General features: G+C 41.7%; 1 protein-coding gene across 5 annotated transcripts; it reads right to left on the bottom strand.

Annotated features, from left to right (window-relative positions):
- Nucleotides 1-11,600: 11,600 nt before the first annotated feature.
- FBXO48 (F-box protein 48) lies at nt 11,601-18,028 on the bottom strand. Of its 5 annotated transcripts, none has more exons than XM_055399186.2 (4): nt 17,923-18,028; nt 17,102-17,243; nt 14,442-14,783; nt 11,601-13,870 (listed from the first exon to the last, which is right to left on the bottom strand). In XM_055399186.2, exons 3-4 carry the CDS (start codon nt 14,745-14,747, stop codon nt 13,709-13,711), a joined length of 468 nt encoding a protein of 155 aa, XP_055255161.1. In that variant the 5' UTR covers nt 14,748-14,783; nt 17,102-17,243; nt 17,923-18,028; the 3' UTR covers nt 11,601-13,708. The 5 variants fall into 5 exon arrangements, with proteins under 5 accessions (XP_055255161.1, XP_055255163.1, XP_055255162.1 ...); XM_055399188.2 differs by having other exon boundaries at nt 17,941-17,999; XM_055399187.2 differs by lacking the exon at nt 17,923-18,028 and adding an exon at nt 17,779-17,915.
- Nucleotides 18,029-18,075: the final 47 nt, after the last annotated feature.

Below are 18,075 nucleotides of genomic sequence, written 5' to 3'. Positions count from 1 at the left end.
CCCTGGTTTCTTAATGGGAAGAAGTGGGGTGTTCCAGGTGGAGTGGCAGGATTTCAGTATTCCAGCTTCTAAGAGGCGGTTAATGTGTGGGGCAATCCCTTTCCGCACCTCAGTGGACATGGGGTACTGGCGGACCCGGATTGGCTGGGCTGAGGCCTTAACTTCGACCACTACTGGTGCTCGGTGGGCTGCCAGACCCATGCCCACTACCTCTGCCCATGCCTGAGGGTACGTTTTAAGCCAGTAGTCCATCTCATGGGGCCACTCAGGCGATGAGGAGCCCTGCAGGGCAAATAGGCGATGCTCATCCGCGAGGGACAGGGTCAAGACATGAAGGGGCTGTCCTTGGCCGTCCATCACCTTGATGCCGTCTGGCTCAAAGTGAATACGGGCCCGGACCTTTGTTAGGAGATCACGCCCCAGCAAGGGGGCCAGGCATTCAGGGATAACCAGGAAGGAGTGGGTCACTTGGTGGTGGCCCAAGTCCACCTGGAGCCTACTGGTCCATCGATAAGCCTTGGACCCAGTTGCCCCCTGCACCAGGCTGGTTTTCTGAGATAAGGGCTCCGTAGGTTTGTTCAAAACTGAGTACTGGGCTCCCGTTTCTACCATGAATCCCACTGGCTTCCCCTCCACATACACAGTTACCCAAGACTTGGGGAGGGGACCCGAGTCCCATCCCCCCTAGTCACTGTCCATCCCTGCTGGCAAAACCTGAGCATCTTGTTTGATATGGCCCTGGTGCTTGGGGCAATCCCTCTTCCAATGTCCATATCCTTTGCAGTTTGCACATTGTCCCCTATCTAGCCTGGGCCGCGGTTTCCGAGATCGGGCTGGTCCAGTCGGACCAGGTCTTTCCCGGGCCATGCCTTGCACTCCCATTAGCAGGATCTTGGCCATCTCCTTCTGCTGTCTCCTATTTTCCCTACTCAGATGCTCTCTGTCCTCTTTCCTCATTCTTGCCTGTAACTCCTGAGTTTCCCTTCTGATCCGATCCTCTCTTTCCTCCAGGGTCTCCCGAGTGTTGAAAACTCTCTCTGCCACCTTCATTAGGTCCCAAACGGTCATTTCCCCTAATCCTTCCTGCTTATATAATTTCTTCCTAATATCTGGGGCAGCTTGGTTTATGAAGGACATAATCACAGCTGACTGATTCTCCTCTGCCAGGGGGTCCAGGGGGGTGTACTGTCTATAAGCATCATAGAGGCGATCTAAAAACACGGCCGGGCTTTCATTTTCCCCTTGCATTACAGCCTTTCAGTTCAGTTCAGTTCAGTCGCTCAGTCGTGTCCGACTCTCCGCGACCCCATGAATCACAGCACGCCAGGCCTCCCTGTCCATCACCAACTCCCGGAGTTCACTCAAACTCATGTCCACAGAGTCGGTGATGCCATCCAGCCATCTCATTCTCGGTCGTCCCCTTCTCCTCCCGCCCCCAACCTTTCCCAGCATCAGAGTCTTTTCCAGTGAGTCAACTCGTCGCATGAGGTGGCCAAAGTATTGCAGTTTCAGCTTTAGCATCAGTCCCTCCAATGAACATCCTTTACCTTAGCCAAATTCCTTGGTCTCTGGGCAGCTGCTCGGAGGCCTGCCATAAGAGTCTGGCGGTACACTCGGAGATGCTCCCTACCTTCTGCCCGCTCAAAGTCCCACTGGGGCCGGGTCAATGGAAATCCCTCATCAATTAGGTTTGGCTGCATGGTGGGCCTCCCGTCCACACCAGGGACATGTTTCCGAGCTTCCGATAGAATCCGCTCCCATTCTTCCGTGGTGAAGAGCACCTGTAACAGCTACTGACAGTCACCCCAGGTGGGATTATAGGTGAAAAGGATAGAAACAAAAGGCTTTATCCATGCTGGTGGGTTTTCCACCAGATCTTGCCAGACCAGGATATAGGGTATCTGGTCCGGGTGGCCGGAAGGGCTGGGCGTGAGAACCTTCCCCCAACAGCCCGGATGGTGGGCAGGCTGAAGATTCCCTCCCTCGGCCACCCGACATTAAAAGTGGGCCACTCCGAGGAGCACAGCATCACCAGCTTATTCCTCTTCACTAGCAGAGACAAGTCTCACACCCTAGATTTAAAGTCAGAGAAATGATCCATCATGAGGGAGAGCGGGGTAGAGCTTCCTTGACCCATGACCACAGAAAAGATTACGGGAGAGAAAAGACACAGGAGAGAGACAGAGACAATGCCGGCACACAAGATAACAGGACAAACGGAGGACAGACAAACGTCGGCCGAAAACACACTACTAGGTCTCTGAGACCTCTGAGGCTTCCTGCAGTTTAAAGTAACCTTACCGAAGGGCGTCCACTGCCCACCAGATTCCGGATCGGGAGAGACCTCCTCTCTCCTGCAGAGCCAGCTGCCTTCCAGCACGAATGCTGGGCCTCGGCCTTACGCCGGCTATGGTGATCAATTCGCCCCTGAACAGACCTTGCAGAGCCAGAAAAAGACAAGGGATACAATTCCAGCGAACACACAAATTCGAACCGAGCTTTTCAACACCCACTGGCCGGTCCGCCACACCACATTCACAGGCGCCGTCTCATTCACACAACACTCAGGACCCTTACCTAGGGTTCCAAACGGCGTCCACTGTGGACGTCGTTCAGGCACCCCTTCATCAGGGACGTCTCCCACGACTTCCAGTAATGGAGCCTCCAGGGTCGTAACCGGCTTCTTCCCTTCCACGAGAATTCTCAGTTGGGACCGGGCAGAGACCTGTTTCAGTCCTCCCCTCTAGGAGGTGGCCAAACCTCCTGCTGCAGCTTTTGTGCAAACCTCAGTATTGGAGGTTGTCTGTCTCTTTGAGGAGGGGTCTTGGGATCCCGGACGAGCCCCCAAATGTTAGGGTCCAGAGTCGCCCATCCCTCAAAATGTTAGGGTCTGGAGTCGCCCTTCCCTCAAAGGAACAGAGGACACTCACGATAATGCAAGACACACAGCGAGGGTTATTTCCAGCTAGCTGGGGTCCAAGTGTCTGCCTGACGCAGCGGGTTTCAACAAGGACCCCGAGCACTCAGAGCCAAGGGGTTGTATAGCATTTTCAAATCACGATATTTCTAAATTACCTAACTCACAGGAATTTTCTTTACACACACACACAGCTGTGCATATCTCTCTCCTGGGGTCTTAAGGAGATAAGTTTATCAGACCTGTTTACCTAATTTTCAGTGTCGAAGCTGCCCACATTCTTGGTATTTAAGATTAACTTCCTTCCTGGTACTTAAGATTAACTTGTCTTCCAGGTTTTATCTAGTTCTTCTTCCCTCAAGTCATGTACTCAGTAAAAATGGTTTTTCCGGCCTCTAAGATGGCCGTTCTTATGCTAACCCATTCTTACAGTAGCTCTTCTAAAATGCATATAGCTGAAACCCAGTCCCCCTAAAAGTGAGTTCCTCCGCTGAGTTTGTGATTAACCTCTCCATTCAAAACTTTATCCCCTTTCTTGCCCCACACGTTCCCCTCAAGATTGAGGAGTATCAAAGAAAAGAAAAGGGGGATTGAAACTGAGCAGAACACTTTGGGGCCCTCAAGGGTAAAAAGTCCCTCTGTGCCCCCTGTTTCTTGTTTGTAGCAAAGGAATTTACTCTTCTAGTAAACTCTTTCCTAGTTTACTCTTTTCCCTGAGTTTCAAAGAGCAGGCACACAAGCAGTTACTAATTAGGGAAGTGAGGGAATCCTGAAACAAAGGAAAAGCAGAAGTTAAGAAAAGCAATGACAACAATTCAGCAATAAAACAGAACCTGAATTCCTTCTCAAAGGATATACAGTCTGATGGATATGGATATCTTTAAGTTGTTCTTCAAGAACTAAGACTCCTCTCCATCGCTCAGGTGGAGTTTGGGGACTACATGTTGAGCACAAGCACTAGCCCTGCAGACTGGTTGGACCCAGAAGGTTTGTGATTAAGATTTCTGAAAACCACTCTGTTATCGCACCACCAACCAATCAGACGAAACTCATTCATCTTGCAACCCTCACCCCCAAATATTGTCTTTAAAAATGCTTCCTGGAAAGGTATCAGGGAGGAAAGCCATCAGGGAGTTCTGGTCTCTTGAGCATGAGCTGCTGTACTTCTTGCTTGGTGCCTGCAATTAATGCTCTATATTCCTTCACCACAACTTGGTATCAGTAAATTGGCTTTGCTGTGCATCAGGCAAGCAGACTTAAGTTCAGTTTGATAACATAGTTTAAAAATTCAATCTAACATCTTTGTTTTCCCACTGCAGATTTTATTATTGCCTTAACACTTGGTATTCATTGAGATTTGTCCACACATTTATACTTTTCTTGATTTCTATTCTTTCCTATACGCCAACCAGATGAAATCTGGGAACACATTCCTTTTACTTTTTCAGTGTATGCTTTTAGTTCAAGTCCATTCCTAAAGAACTCTCTCAGTTTTTCTTTTTCCTGAGTGTGTCTTTGCTTCACTTTCCTTTTTTGAAATGTATTTCCTCTGGGAATGTAATTCTGAATTGATATTTTCTTTTGGATCCTTTTTCTTAAGATAACGTTTCTTTGTTCTTGTTAAGAAGAAATCATCCAATTATTGTTCATCCAATGGTAGTTTGTCCTTTTTCTTTGACTGCTTTCATTTTTTTCTGTCTTCATTTTTCAGCAGCTTCAGCTTAGTAAGCATTTCTTTTGTGTAGCATGCTTGCAGATTGCACGGCTTCTTGAATCTGTTACTTAAGATCTTTGATCATTTCTGAGCTGTAATTGTTTCAAAATTATTTTTACCTCATTCTAAACTTCCTTGTCTTTTTGGACATGTATAGAGTTTCTCACTTCATTATAAATGTTTTCCCACTATTCTCTTTTCTGTATTTTTCATCCTTTTTCACTCTTTGCATCATTCTGGATATTTTCTTTGGACTTATCTTCAGATTCATTCATACTTTCTCCTGTCTTCAGCTGTGTTTAATCTTCTGCTAAACCAATCTATTGATTTCTTAACGTGTCATTTTATTTTTTAGCTGTAAAATTCCCACTTTGCTTTTTTTATAATTTTCATTTCTCTGCTGAATTTCTCAACATGCATTTTATGTCATTGATTACCTCAAGCTTTGTTATTTTGGAGACTTCATCTGATAACTACAACTGTGGATCTTTTCTATTGTGTTTTTCAACAATGATATTGGTTTTATTCTTTATAATGTCTCCTCCTGTGTGTGTATACACATCAACATCGATATTTTACAATGCTCTTAGAGATAATATAAAGCCTAAAATGTTGATAATGTTGATATCTTTCTCCAGGAAGAACTTTTCTTTTCTTTGCCAGTGTGTCTCGGGCATTCTTCTTCTGGGATCTTATCATTCCAGTTTCAGAGGCTGAGATGTTTTGAAGGTGTATGGTTTTTCTGTGAGGTCCTATGTACTTCCAGGTCACTGCCTTTCCTAGGGTGCTGTCCTTCTGGGTCCTGAACCATAAGAAAGTAGATTACTAAGGACAGGGGTTATTAGTTCTCCTTTTCTTAGGGAGTTCTAGAGTCCACTCATTGTCCTTGTAGAATTGCAGGCTTTCAAAATCTACTAAATCTTTCAGCTGCCCCTGCAGAAATTGGCAAATGTTTTCACGGCAAGATTAACCTCAATCATTGACTTACCTCTTTGATTTACTTTCTTTCCCCAGAAACTGGTCCAATATCTCTTCTTTATCTTATTACCTCTGGGATGCCTTCAAATAGATTAACCCCCACTCCAATCTGGTTTTCAAATTGTCCTAAGTAGGAAATCTTGTCAGAATTATCCCTTCTGCCATTAGCAGAAATGTAAGTACTATGTATTTAAAATTAATTTCATATAGAACCTCTATATATTTGTAATGGGAGATGTTATTTGTTAGTCTTAGCCTGTCATATTGTCTCAACATAAGAACGAAGTATTGAATTTACAAAAGACACTATATAGGGGTTAAAGGAGAATGAAATGGCAACCCACTCCAGTATTCTTGCCTGGAGATCACACGGACAGAGGAACCTGGCAAGCTACAGTCCATGGGGTCACAAGAGTAGGACATGACATAGTGATTACCACCACCGTAGGGGTTAGAAGCTTGATCTCTGAAGTTGGAGAGATTTGGGTGTAAATAGTAGGTTTACATTTTCTTTTTATGTTTTAGACTGCCTGGAAAATAATTTGGTGATGCTTTCCTATGGTCTTTAAGTCTAATTGTGAAGATGAAGTAAGAAAATGTCATATAAAGCATTTAGCATAGAGTAAGGTGGAAAATACTGAAAGAGATGGGAATACCAGACCACCTGACCTGCCTCTTGAGAAACCTGTATGCAGGTCAGGAAGCAACAGTCAGAAATGTACATGGAACAACAGACTGGTTCCAAACAGGAAAAGGAGTACGTCAAGGCTGTATATTGTCACCTTGCTTATTTAACTTATATGCAGAGTACATCATGAGGAACGCTGGGCTGGAAGAAGCACAAGCTGGAATCAAGATTGCCGGGAGAAATATCCGTAACCTCAGATATGCAGATGACACTACCCTTATGGCAGAAAATGAAGAGGAACTCAAAAGCCTCTTGATGAAAGTGAAAGAGGAGAGTGAAAAGGTTGGCTTGAAGCTCAACATTCAGAAAACAAAGATCATGGCATCTGGTCCCATCACTTCATGGGAAATAGATGGAAAGACAGTGGAAACAGTGTTAGACTTTATTTTTTGGGACTCCAAAATCCCTGCAGATGCTGATTGCAGCCATGAAATTAAAAGACGCTTACTCCTTGGAAGGAAAGTTATGACCAACCTGCTGCTGCTGCTGCTAAGTCACTTCAGTCGTGTCCGACTCTGTGTGACCCCATAGACGGAAGCCCACCAGGCTCCCCCATCCACCTAGATAGTATATTAAAAAGCAGAGATGTTGCTTTGCCAACTGAGGTCCGTCTAGTCAAGGCTATGGTTTTTCCCGTGGTCATGTATGGATGTGAGAGTTGGACTGTGAAGAGAGCTGATCGCCGAAGAATTGATGCTTTTGAATTGTGGTGCTGGAGAAGACTCTTGAGAGTCTCTTGTACTGCAAGGAGATCCAACCAGTCCATTCTAAAGGAGATCAATCCTGGGTGTTCACTGGAAGGACTGATGCTAAAGCTGAAACTGCAATACTTTGGCCACTTCATGCGACGAGTTGACTCACTGGAAAAGACTCTGATGCTGGGAAAGGTTGGGGGCGGGAAGAGAAGGGGACGACCGAGAATGAGATGGCTGGATGGCATCACCGACTCGATGGACATGAGTTTGAGTGAACTCCGGGAGTTGGTGATGGACAGGGAGGCCTGGCATGCTGTGATTCATGGGGTTGCAGAGAGTCGGACACGACTGAGCGACTGAACTGAACTGAAGGCAATAATTTAGAAACAAGCTGTTGATAAAAGAAGTCTTGGCACTATGGAAAAGAAGTCTTAGCTCTATCACTTTAAATAGAGAGATTTGGTGATTATCACCTCAAGCAATTGATCAACTTATCCTCCCATGTAGAGGAACAATTGGGTATCACCTGTTTCTTAATGTGGTACAGTAGGAAGTATATTACATCACCTATGTAGTCTAATTGCTGAATATGTTTCAGCTGAATCAGATTATACAGGGACAATCAGACAAATCAGTTACAGAACATTCTATAAGACAACCAACCTGAATTCTTTAAAAGAATGTCAGTATACTAAAAAACAAAACCAAAGGCATGGATGATGCTTCTAGTTAAAAGAGATTAAAGAAACATAAAAAAATGATATGCATAAACCATATCTGGATTTTTAATTGGAAAAAAATCTATAAAAGATATTTTGGAACTATTGGATAAATTTAAACAGGGATTATAAATTAGATGACTACTGAAATAAAAAGTTTTAGATATGCTAATAAAGTTGTATTAATATTTAGGAGACTACACAGTCTTAGGAGATGCATGCTGAAGTATTTAGGGGTGAAGTATCATGTCTGCAACTTAATTTTCAAATGCTTTGGCAAAAGTAATTAATAAATGTGGAAATGTTAACAAGGAGTAATCTAGGTGAAGGGTATACAAAGGATTTTTGTCATATGTTTTTACTTTTCTGTGGGTTTGAAATTTTTCAAAATAAAAAGTTGAAGGAATATTTTTGGCTCTTTCATTTGACTGACTTGTTTTCAGATTAGTTTTTAATTTGTTCAAAATAAAAATTTAATGAGTGCCTACTATGTATTACATACTCTTATAGGGGCTAGGAAGTGAGGTTGAACTAGATAGGTAAGCCTATTCTCTAATTTTCAGTTCCCTCATGCATAAAATGGATATAGAATAATAGTAACCCCTGCATTAGCACAATGCTTGGAGCAGAGCAAGCATTCAATAAATGTTGGCTATTATAATTAACCAACTTTGCTCACTGTTTACCTAATTTCATCCATTTGATGGTTTTGTTCTTTCAGTTCTACTTTAAATAAAAACGTGTGATCTTCCATTGTTATATATTATTATTTGCAAGCCATTTCCTAGTGTTACTATTCATCTTGTTTTTGTTAATATTATTAGGGCATTTGATGTTGTGGAGAGAAGATATTATGTAAAGCCAAAGCAAAGATGAAATTAAAGTGGTTAGGGGTATATTTTTCAAATTAGGCTTCTATACATGACTATTCTAAGGTATAAAGTTTATATTCCCATAGATTTTATTAATGATTATCCTGCTCTAAGATTGGGTTTGATTCTAAACATGATTTCACCCTCCTCCCTACTGTCTTGCTTGGGTTTCTCTGAGCTTGGACATGGGGTATCTCCTCACAGTCACTCCAGCGCTGTGCAGCCGCAGCTCCAGAGTGCTTGAAGAACTATGGACAGAGGTTTGTGACATTGTACAGGAGGCAGGGATCAAGACCATCCCCAAGAAACAGAAATGCAAAAAGGCAAAATGGTTGTCTGAGGAGGCCTTACAAATAGCTGTGAAAAGAAGAGAAGTGAAAGGCAAAGGAGAAAAGGAAAGATATACCCATTTGAATGCAGAGTTCCAAAGAATAGCAAGGACAGATAAGAAAGCCTTCCTCAGTGATCAGTGCAGAGAAATAGAGGAAAACAATAGAATGGGAAAGAGTAAAGATCTCTTCCCTCATGGCTCAAGTTGGTAAAGAATTAGCCTGCAATGCAGGAGACGCCGGTTTGATCCCTGGGTCGGGAAGATCTGCAGGAGAGGGATAGGCTACCCACTCCAGTATTCTCTTGGGCTTCCCTGGTGACTCAGCTGGTAAAGAATCTGCCTGCAATGCGGGAGACCTGGGTTCGATCCCTGGGTTGGGAAGATCCCCTGGAGATGGGAAAGGCAACCCACTCCAGTATTCTGGCCTAGAGAATTCAGTGGACTGTATAGTCCATGGGGTTGCAAAGAGTTGGCAAGACTGGGAGACTTCAACTCACTCACTCACTCAGAGATCTCTTCAAGAAAATTAGAGGTATCAAGGCAACATTTCATGCAAAGATGGGCTCAATAAAGGACAGAAATGGTATGGACCTAACAGAAGCAGAAGATACTAAGAAGAGGTGGCAAGAATACACAGAAGAACTGTACAAAAAAGATCTTCACGACCCAGATAATCACAGTGGTATGATCACTCACCTAGAGTCAGACATCCTGGAATGTGAAGTCAAGTGGGCCTTAGGAAGCATCATTACAAACAAAGCTAGTGGAGGTGATGGAATTCCAGTTGAGCTATTTCAAATCCTAAAAGATGATGCTGTGAAAGTGCTGCTACTCAATATGCCAGCAAATTTGGAAAACTCAGCAGTGGCCATGTGACTGGAAAAGGTCAGTTTTCATTCCAATCCCAAAGAAAGGGAATGTCAAAGATTGCTCAAATTACTGCACAATTACACTCATCTCACATGCTAACAAAGTAATGTTCAAAATTCTCCAATTCAGGCTTCAACAGTACATGAACAGTGAACTTCCAGATGTTCAAGCTGGACTTAGGAAAGGCAGAGGAACCAGAGATCAAATTGCCAACATCTGTTGGATCATCAAAAAAACAAGTGAGTTCCAGAAAAGCATCTATTTCTGCTTTATTGACTATGGCAAAGCCCTTGACTGTGTGGATCACAACAAACTGTGGAAAATTCTTCAAGAGATGGGACTGCCAGACCACCCAACCTGCCTCCTGAGAAATCTGTATGCAGATCAGGAAGCAACAGTTAGAACTGAACATGGAACAACAGACAGGTTCCAAACAGGAAAAGGAGTATGTCAAGGCTGTATATTGTCACCCTGCTTATTTAACTTATATGCAGAGTATATCATGAGAAACGCTGGGCTGAATGAAGCACAAGCTGGAATCAAGTTTGCCAGGAGAAATATCAATAACATAAGATATGCAGATGACACCACCCTTATGGCAGAAAGTGAAGAAGAACTAAAGAGTCTCTTGATGAAAGTGAAAGAAGAGAGTAAAAAAATTGGCTTAAATCTCAACATTCAGAAAACTAAGATCATAGCATCCCGTCCCATCACTTCATGGCAAATAGATGGGAAAGTAATGGAAACAGTGACCGAGTTTATTTTTTTGGGCTCCAAAACCACTGTAGATGGTGGCTGCAGCCATGAAATTAAAAGATGCTTGCTCCTTGGAAGGAAGGTTATGACCAACCTAGATAGCATATTAAAAAGCAGAGACATTACTTTGGCAACAAAGGTTCATCTAGTCAAAGAGATGGTTTTTCCAGTAGTCACGTACGGATGTGAGAGTTGGACTATAAGGAAAGCTGAGTGCTGAAGAACTGATGCTTTTGAACTGTGGTGTTGGAGAAGACTCTTGAAAGTCCTTTGGACTGCAAGGACATCCAACCAGTCCATCCTAAAGGAGATCAGTCCTGGGTGTTCATTGGAAGGACTGATGCTGAAGCTGAAACTCCAATATTTTGGCCATGTGATGGCGAAGAACTGACTCATTTGAAAAGACCCTGATGCTGGGAAAGACTGAAGGCAGGAGGAGAAGGGGACAACAGTTGAATGGTTGGATGGCATCACTGACCCAATGGACATGAGTTTGAGTCAACTCTGGGAGTTGGTGATGGACAGGGAGGCCTGGTGTGCTGCAGTCTGTGGGGTCGCAAAGAGCTGACATGACTGAATGATTGAACTGAACTGAAGACTGAGTTATAAACTAGAAGCAACTGAAAAAAAGTTTCTAAAAACAACAACAAAAAAAACCTAGATCTTGAACTGATCAAACATTAAGCAACACTGGAAATTCCTTAATACTCTTCCCTAATAAACTTGCCTCTTTACAGATTGTGTATATATAACATGTTGTTTTATCTCTGAGTTAAAGCACTCCTTTTCATTTGAATCCACCCACACACCCTCTCAGATGCTAATGACTCGATCTGATAAATGTACAATTCATTCTAAACCCATTCCATAAATTTATCATTAAGTTCCAAAACTTTCCTTTCAGTGTGGACTGTAATCACAGTAATAATTTATTATACAAAGAATTATTTTAATGGTATAAAATGGTATAAAACAAAAACCAAAGATTATTCATATAACAATATTTAAAACTTACTGGAGTGATCCAATAAGTAAAAATGAATGAAACTTTTGGGTGAAGTATATTTTCAAGTGTTTATTCAAAAAATATTTCTTCTTTCCTATTTTTCTCTTACAGCTTTTAAGAAAACAAGAATAATTCTTCATATATTAGCATTAACATTAAGCATCCCATGTATCTTATGGGTTTGCACATTGCATTTCAATATAATATTATCTACTAAAATATGTTGAATTATTTTTATTTTAAATTCTAGGTAGGATTAAAATAAATAATATAAAAATAATTTAACAACTCTATGAAATATCTACTATGTTCCAGGTTTGGGAACACAAAAATAAATAAATGGTCCCTGCCATTAAGAGGCTCACAATCTAACGTGGGAGATACACAAATCAAACAGACAATTTAATGTAGTATGACAGCTTTGAGAATGGTATGTACAAAGAACTATGGAACCTTAAAAGGGTCACTTAATGCAGAATGGCAGAAGGTAGGAATGGTTTCCAGGTTAGGATGATACACTGTACAAAAGAATTTATGAAGAAAAGAATTAATGGTGAGTGAAAAGAAGAACATTCCTATAGTGGGGATTACTGAATAATCCTAGAGACTGGACTGCCTGATCTTCAAGGTCCCTTCCAACCCCAAGAAGACAGTAGGAGATAACCCTGGCGTGCTGCAGTCCATGGGGTTGCAGAGTCGGACACGACTGAGTGACTGAACTGAACAGAACAGAACTGAACCAGTCATCACCTACTTCATTCAACAAAGGGAATCTGTATAGAGCGGGACATATTCCTCATATTTTTCGACTTGTTAAATATTGAGTTCCTGGACTCTTACTTTTCATGCGATAAAGCATAATTTAAGAAGAAAATCTCATACTAACTAAAATGTTTTGTAGTCACGTTACCTATGGTGCTGATCACAGTTTCAGATTGAACAATCTGGTACCGTGAATAAAATATCATCTGCTGCTGCTAAGTCACTTCAGTCGTCTCCGACTCTGTGCGACCCCATAGACGGCAGCCCACCAGGCTCCCCTGTCCCTGGGATTCTCCAGGCAAAAACACTGGAGTGGGTTGCCATTTCCTTCTCCAATGCAAGAAAGTGAAAAGTGAAAGTGAAGTCACTCAGTCGTGTCTGACCCTCAGCGACCCCATGAACTGCAGCCCTCCAGGCTCCTCCGTCCATGGGACTCTCCAGGCAAGAGTACTGGAGTGGGGTGTCATTGCCTTCTCCGAAAATATCATCTACTTTTAAGTAAAAGAGAACAAAAGTTAAAGGTTCCTACAAAGCTATAAACTCTAACAAATTCAAGTATATAGGTTTCTTGTAAATAATATTTTCCTTTCTTTTAAATGTGGAAAAACAAAAAGGAGCTGGTCCTTTTTCTTCTACAAGTACACTAGATGGTGCTACAAGATGTCAGAAAGAAGATAAGTTTTAGCAAGAAAAACAGTGTGGAGTTTCTGATGGCACTTTCCATACATTTCAGCCCCTGAGAGTATTTCAAGGTTTGTAGGCAAGTAATGGGGAACTTAATCACAATTTTAGTTCTTTGGTTGGACTCATTTAAAATTAAACCATGTGTTTAACACAAAATGCTTTCAGTGTTTGACAATTCAATCTGATTCCACTGAAATGAAAAATTTCAAGTTATTAAAATGTGCATTTATTATACATTTAAACATATTACTATTAATTTCATTTAGGGATTTTTCCCATGAGCCTAACTATGTCTGCTAATTAATAAATCCCTAAGTCAGTTCCTTCACATGATTTCTTGAATTTTCAAATTATCATTAAGCAGAGAACACTAATAAAACTCTCTAATCATTAAAATACTGAAGTACTGCAACAGACCAACACAAATACATGAAATAATACATTTTGAAATCACCCTATCAGTATAGTATTTTTATATAAATAACATTTCATGATTTTTCCACATTACAGTAAAACCAGAAAGATTTAGGTAAAACATTATTTCACCTAAAGTGCAAAATAAAAACAAAGTTTTATTTTTTATATTTTCTACTTAGTTTTCTTTTAAATGTTCAATAGTAAAAAGGCAAACAAAAAAATGGACGGTTAAGCCACACATTTTCATAATCTAAGAGTCATTTAAGTTTTAAACTCTCAAAGTTAGGAGAGTTTTCTGCTTATCTTTCCAATTCTGCTTCTAGAATTTCCCCCCATGTGTCTGCATCCATTGGGTACATGATTTTTTCTGGTAGGCTGATAGAAGAACATATGTTGCTGTATCTGCCACTTAGCCATTCATGTTTCACTTTACTCTTCTGGTAATTCCTCAGTAGTATGACCTGAAAGAAGTAAACCACCAATGTTAATGGCAACCAACTCCAGGATTCTTGCCTGGAGAATTCCTTGGAGAGAGGAGCCTGGCGGGATACAGTTCATGGCAAAGAGTCAGACATGACTGAGCGACTAACACTGTTACTACTACTACTACCACCATTGTTAAAGAAGGTAGTCAGTGGTTGGTGAGTGAGTTTGTTTGAAGCTAGAGAAGCTGACTGAAAGGCTGAAAAGATTAAGTATTTACATTGATACACACATCTATTAATAAATGTGTGTGTGTGTGCACGTACAGAACAGTGTGAGTTACACAGTTTGCTGGGGGTTTTGGATAGGTGGAGTAAAACGTAGCCATTGTGGTTTATGAGGTAAATGCCCCCCAAATTAAAAAGGATAGATGGAAGATATCCTTTTTGCAGGAAAAGAATATAATTGGACTTTAACTCCCAAAGCCAACCCACTCTGTATGTCATTCTGTATATGAAATCCTCCCTCCTTCAAGCCAGAAGGTAGAGTGGGGCTCAAACAGACCACTGGATTGTCAAGAGGACTTCAGATTGCAAAGGTTAAACTTACCCTCCAGGGATAACCACTCTCTAGATCATCATCTATCTCTCTTTGACATACAGCTCTTACAGTCAGGCAGTGAGGTTTCCACAAGGAGTCGCTGAGTCTTATTGCATGATTCCAGCTCCTGCATGTCACTGAAGCCCTGCACAAGCTCCGGATGTCTAGCTGACTGAAAATTTTAAAAGTAACTTCTGGAGGCAGCAGTTCAACAAAATTATTTTGACACTCTTTTTTTTCCTTTTCGGCATCCACGGACTTCGATTCTATGTCAGAAACTCTTGAAGCGTGATTTCTCTTGGAGTTTTTCTTCATAGCTTGGTATTTTAGTGAATTATCCTCATATATAACCTGAAAGGCAAAGGTTAAAAATATTCATTGCCTTTAGATCAGACTGTAGACCCCACTTTGAGCCACTTTCGTGGTTAGATTTAATGAACTTTAACTTTCTTGACTTGAGCACTTCAGTCTGTCGAATGGAGCCAGTGATGCTTCTCTGGTGTGTTGTCTTACAAGGATGAACAGAGATGATAAGTGAAGAATCTAGCCCTACATATGAACTGTACGCAGGAGACACCCAACACATGCTACTCCTTTACTTCTTTTTAGATATTTTTGGTAAATGGGTTTGTTTCTAAACATTTGTTTTTCTACTCCCAAATAAAATTATCTGAAAAAGAGATGTGATTCTTCACATTCAATCTATAATTTATTTTTAGTAATAGAAACAACTATGGTGAGAACACATTCTATTCCAAGTATTGATTGAAAAAACTTTTGAAAATGTATATGTTTCAATTCTACTCAACTCATTGACTACTAGTCTGTGGGAACAAATGCCTTGTCTTTAAGTTTTTCACTTATAATTTGTGACTTAATGACAAACCTGATGAACTTTTAGTAGTTTATATAAGAATTGTTTATCTACTTGCACTTAATGGGTAGGTGCTCACATTTGACACAAATGCTGTCTGAAATGGATAAGAGGTTGAGGTCTGGAATATACTGACAAAACCTCAAATATTCAATTAGTTATAAGAGTTGTGTTTTAGAAATAGCTTCTTGAGGCTATTCCACACGTATAGTTAATTATGAACTAAGATAACTAGTCATTAAGGCCATCAAACAACAGTGACTAACAACTATAAACAATATTTATAACACATCTAGGTAAAGCACATGACTAAAGATTGAAAGTCCAGTTTGAGCTGATTTACCTAAGGTGCATGGTGTAGGCTCCTGATATCAGTTGGAAGCATGGAGGTATTTTGGCATATAAAGACAGTTCATATTTATTAAAATCAGTTTATTCCAGTTTGTACTTCCTTTTATAGTGAGGGGTGTTGCTGCAGGAGGGGTTTCAGATACAGCTAATACTTCATTTATCTTGCTGCTGCTAAGTCACTTCAGTCGTGTCCGACTCTGTGTGACCCCATAGACGGAAGCCCACCAGGCTCCTCCGTCCCTGGGATTCTCCAGGCAAGAACACTGGAGTGGGTTGCCATTTCCTTCTCCAATGTGTGAAAGTGGAAAGTGAAAAGTGAAAGTGAAGTCGCTCAGTCGTGTCCGACCCTTAGCGACCCCACAGACTGCAGCCTACCAGGCTCCTCCATCCATGGGATTTTCTAGGCAATAGTACTGGAGTGGCTTGCCATTGCCTTCTCCGGAGATGTTATTAATAAACTATAAATTCCTTATTTTGATACACAATTCACATAAATATGGCTTCCCTACAGCCAAATGAGCTCTAAAGCTGCCCCGGGGTCCACAGCGTGGGATGGGAGATGAAGAAGTAGGTGGAGCTTTGGGTCCCTTAGTCCTACCTCAACCATGTCACCCACATCAGACCCTCTTCTGGTTATTTAGGGAATTTGACACCAAAGGAAAAAATATCATCCTTACCCTATTTTAGTGTAAATAACTTTACGGTTAATAACAATCCTCACAATAATGAAATAACTGGATTCTAATTCATTCTCCTCCAAAGGCACCAACAAGATTTAATAAAAAAAAGTGTTACTCTTATATTATTCTATCTGAAAAATGAGGGTATATATTAGACCCATTTTTTCAGATGAAGAAGAAAAAAACATTTATTTTCCTTATAATAAGTGAAATTTCTGGGTTAGGATCCAGGTCTCTGACTGATACTAGCCTATTGTTAAGAATAATCAAATTGACCAAACATTTCTATTCTATTTTAGAGTTTATACCCCATATTCAGAGCTTTTATTTCATTTTACCTAACAACAGCCTTGTGAATGTTACATCTCTCTATCATTTCTTCACATCCGAGGTTCAGAAACATTATTGACAAGCACAAGGTCACACATTTTGCAAGATTCAAAGCTAACATCTTTGGGTGCCAAAATTTGTACCCAAAGGCTGCCACTAAATAATAATTATTCCATTCCGTTAAGTAGAAGAAACATACTGGACAAGAGTATAGCTTCTTGCCTCTCTTCCCTTCTCCCTTCCAATTTTAAGCCTCAGGACAACAATAACCTGGACATCCAGCCAGCTTGAAACCCAGTGGGAATAGAACATGAATAAAACAGGGTTTGGGAGAATGGGCCCTGATGAACGAGGTGAATGATCCCACAGTCCAATAAACCTGACCCTGCAGTCTATCACACTGACAAATTCCCCTTCCTAGATGTGCTACTCACCTATATGTTTCTAAACCTGCCAAGACAACAGATGCTCCCGTTCATTTGGTTATGATCCAAGTTGGCCACAGTGGTCAGAATTTTAATGTCTGAGTTCAACAGAGGATTTCCTCTTGAGAGTTTGGGGAAGTAAGAAAGCAAACTGCAAAAAATAAGTTCATAAGTCAAGTTTTTGCCCTTCCACCCTCTAGCCCTCATCAATATAAACTAAAGCCAAACTACTCTATTCTGGAAAAGAATCTCATACTAGGAGAAAGTTACTGTGCATTTAAACGCACATTTGTTATTTTCTCCTAAGATCTCACTGGAGATAAAATACGTCCTCCCGTTACAATTATTCCACACGAGGCAGATGAAAGCATTTGAATTTAACAGATGGGGGTGCCTAAACCCCACTAGGCATTTTTCTTCTTCTAAATCCCATTTTGCCTGGATGTTTAGAAACCTATCCTCTTCTTTCTAAACCAAACTTCGCTAAATTACCTTTCTAGTTAGGTGACAGATCACCCCTCTTCCACACGGAGGGAGGAATCGTAAAGCAGGGCAGACGCCCGGCTCTCGGGGAGCCTCCACCCCAGGCAGACACTGCAGGCCGGAAGGAATGACCCCACGTCCCATCTGAACCACCCTGCTGGCATGCCCCGCGCCGACAGCAGCTGTCGGAGTCCAAAGAGTACCTGGGCACTGACAGGTAAACAATAACAGCTGTCAGCACCGACTGTCACCTCAGCTCCGGTCGGCCAAGCAGAGGTGCGAGCGCCAGGGGCGCGCCCCCGATTACGCCTGCCAGACCTCTGCGTAAAGGGAAGACCCCCTCCTACCTACTGGGCAGCGGCTACCTCTCGATCCGCGATTTAAATTGTCCAGAATGCGAATCCTTCCCCCTAGTCCCTCTCTTCCCACCCACTCTAGCCCCGCCTTGCTGACTCGGATTTCGCACAGGCGCAGAGAGGGGAGCGCATTGCCTTTTGGGA

Source organism: Moschus berezovskii, chromosome 11 (genome assembly GCF_049115385.1).
Source record: "Moschus berezovskii isolate FMDL1 chromosome 11, NW_MosBer_1.0, whole genome shotgun sequence".
NCBI classification, from domain to species: domain Eukaryota; kingdom Metazoa; phylum Chordata; class Mammalia; order Artiodactyla; family Moschidae; genus Moschus; species Moschus berezovskii.
Note: the sequence above shows the minus strand (reverse complement) of the source record. Positions and strands in the feature narration are given on the sequence as shown.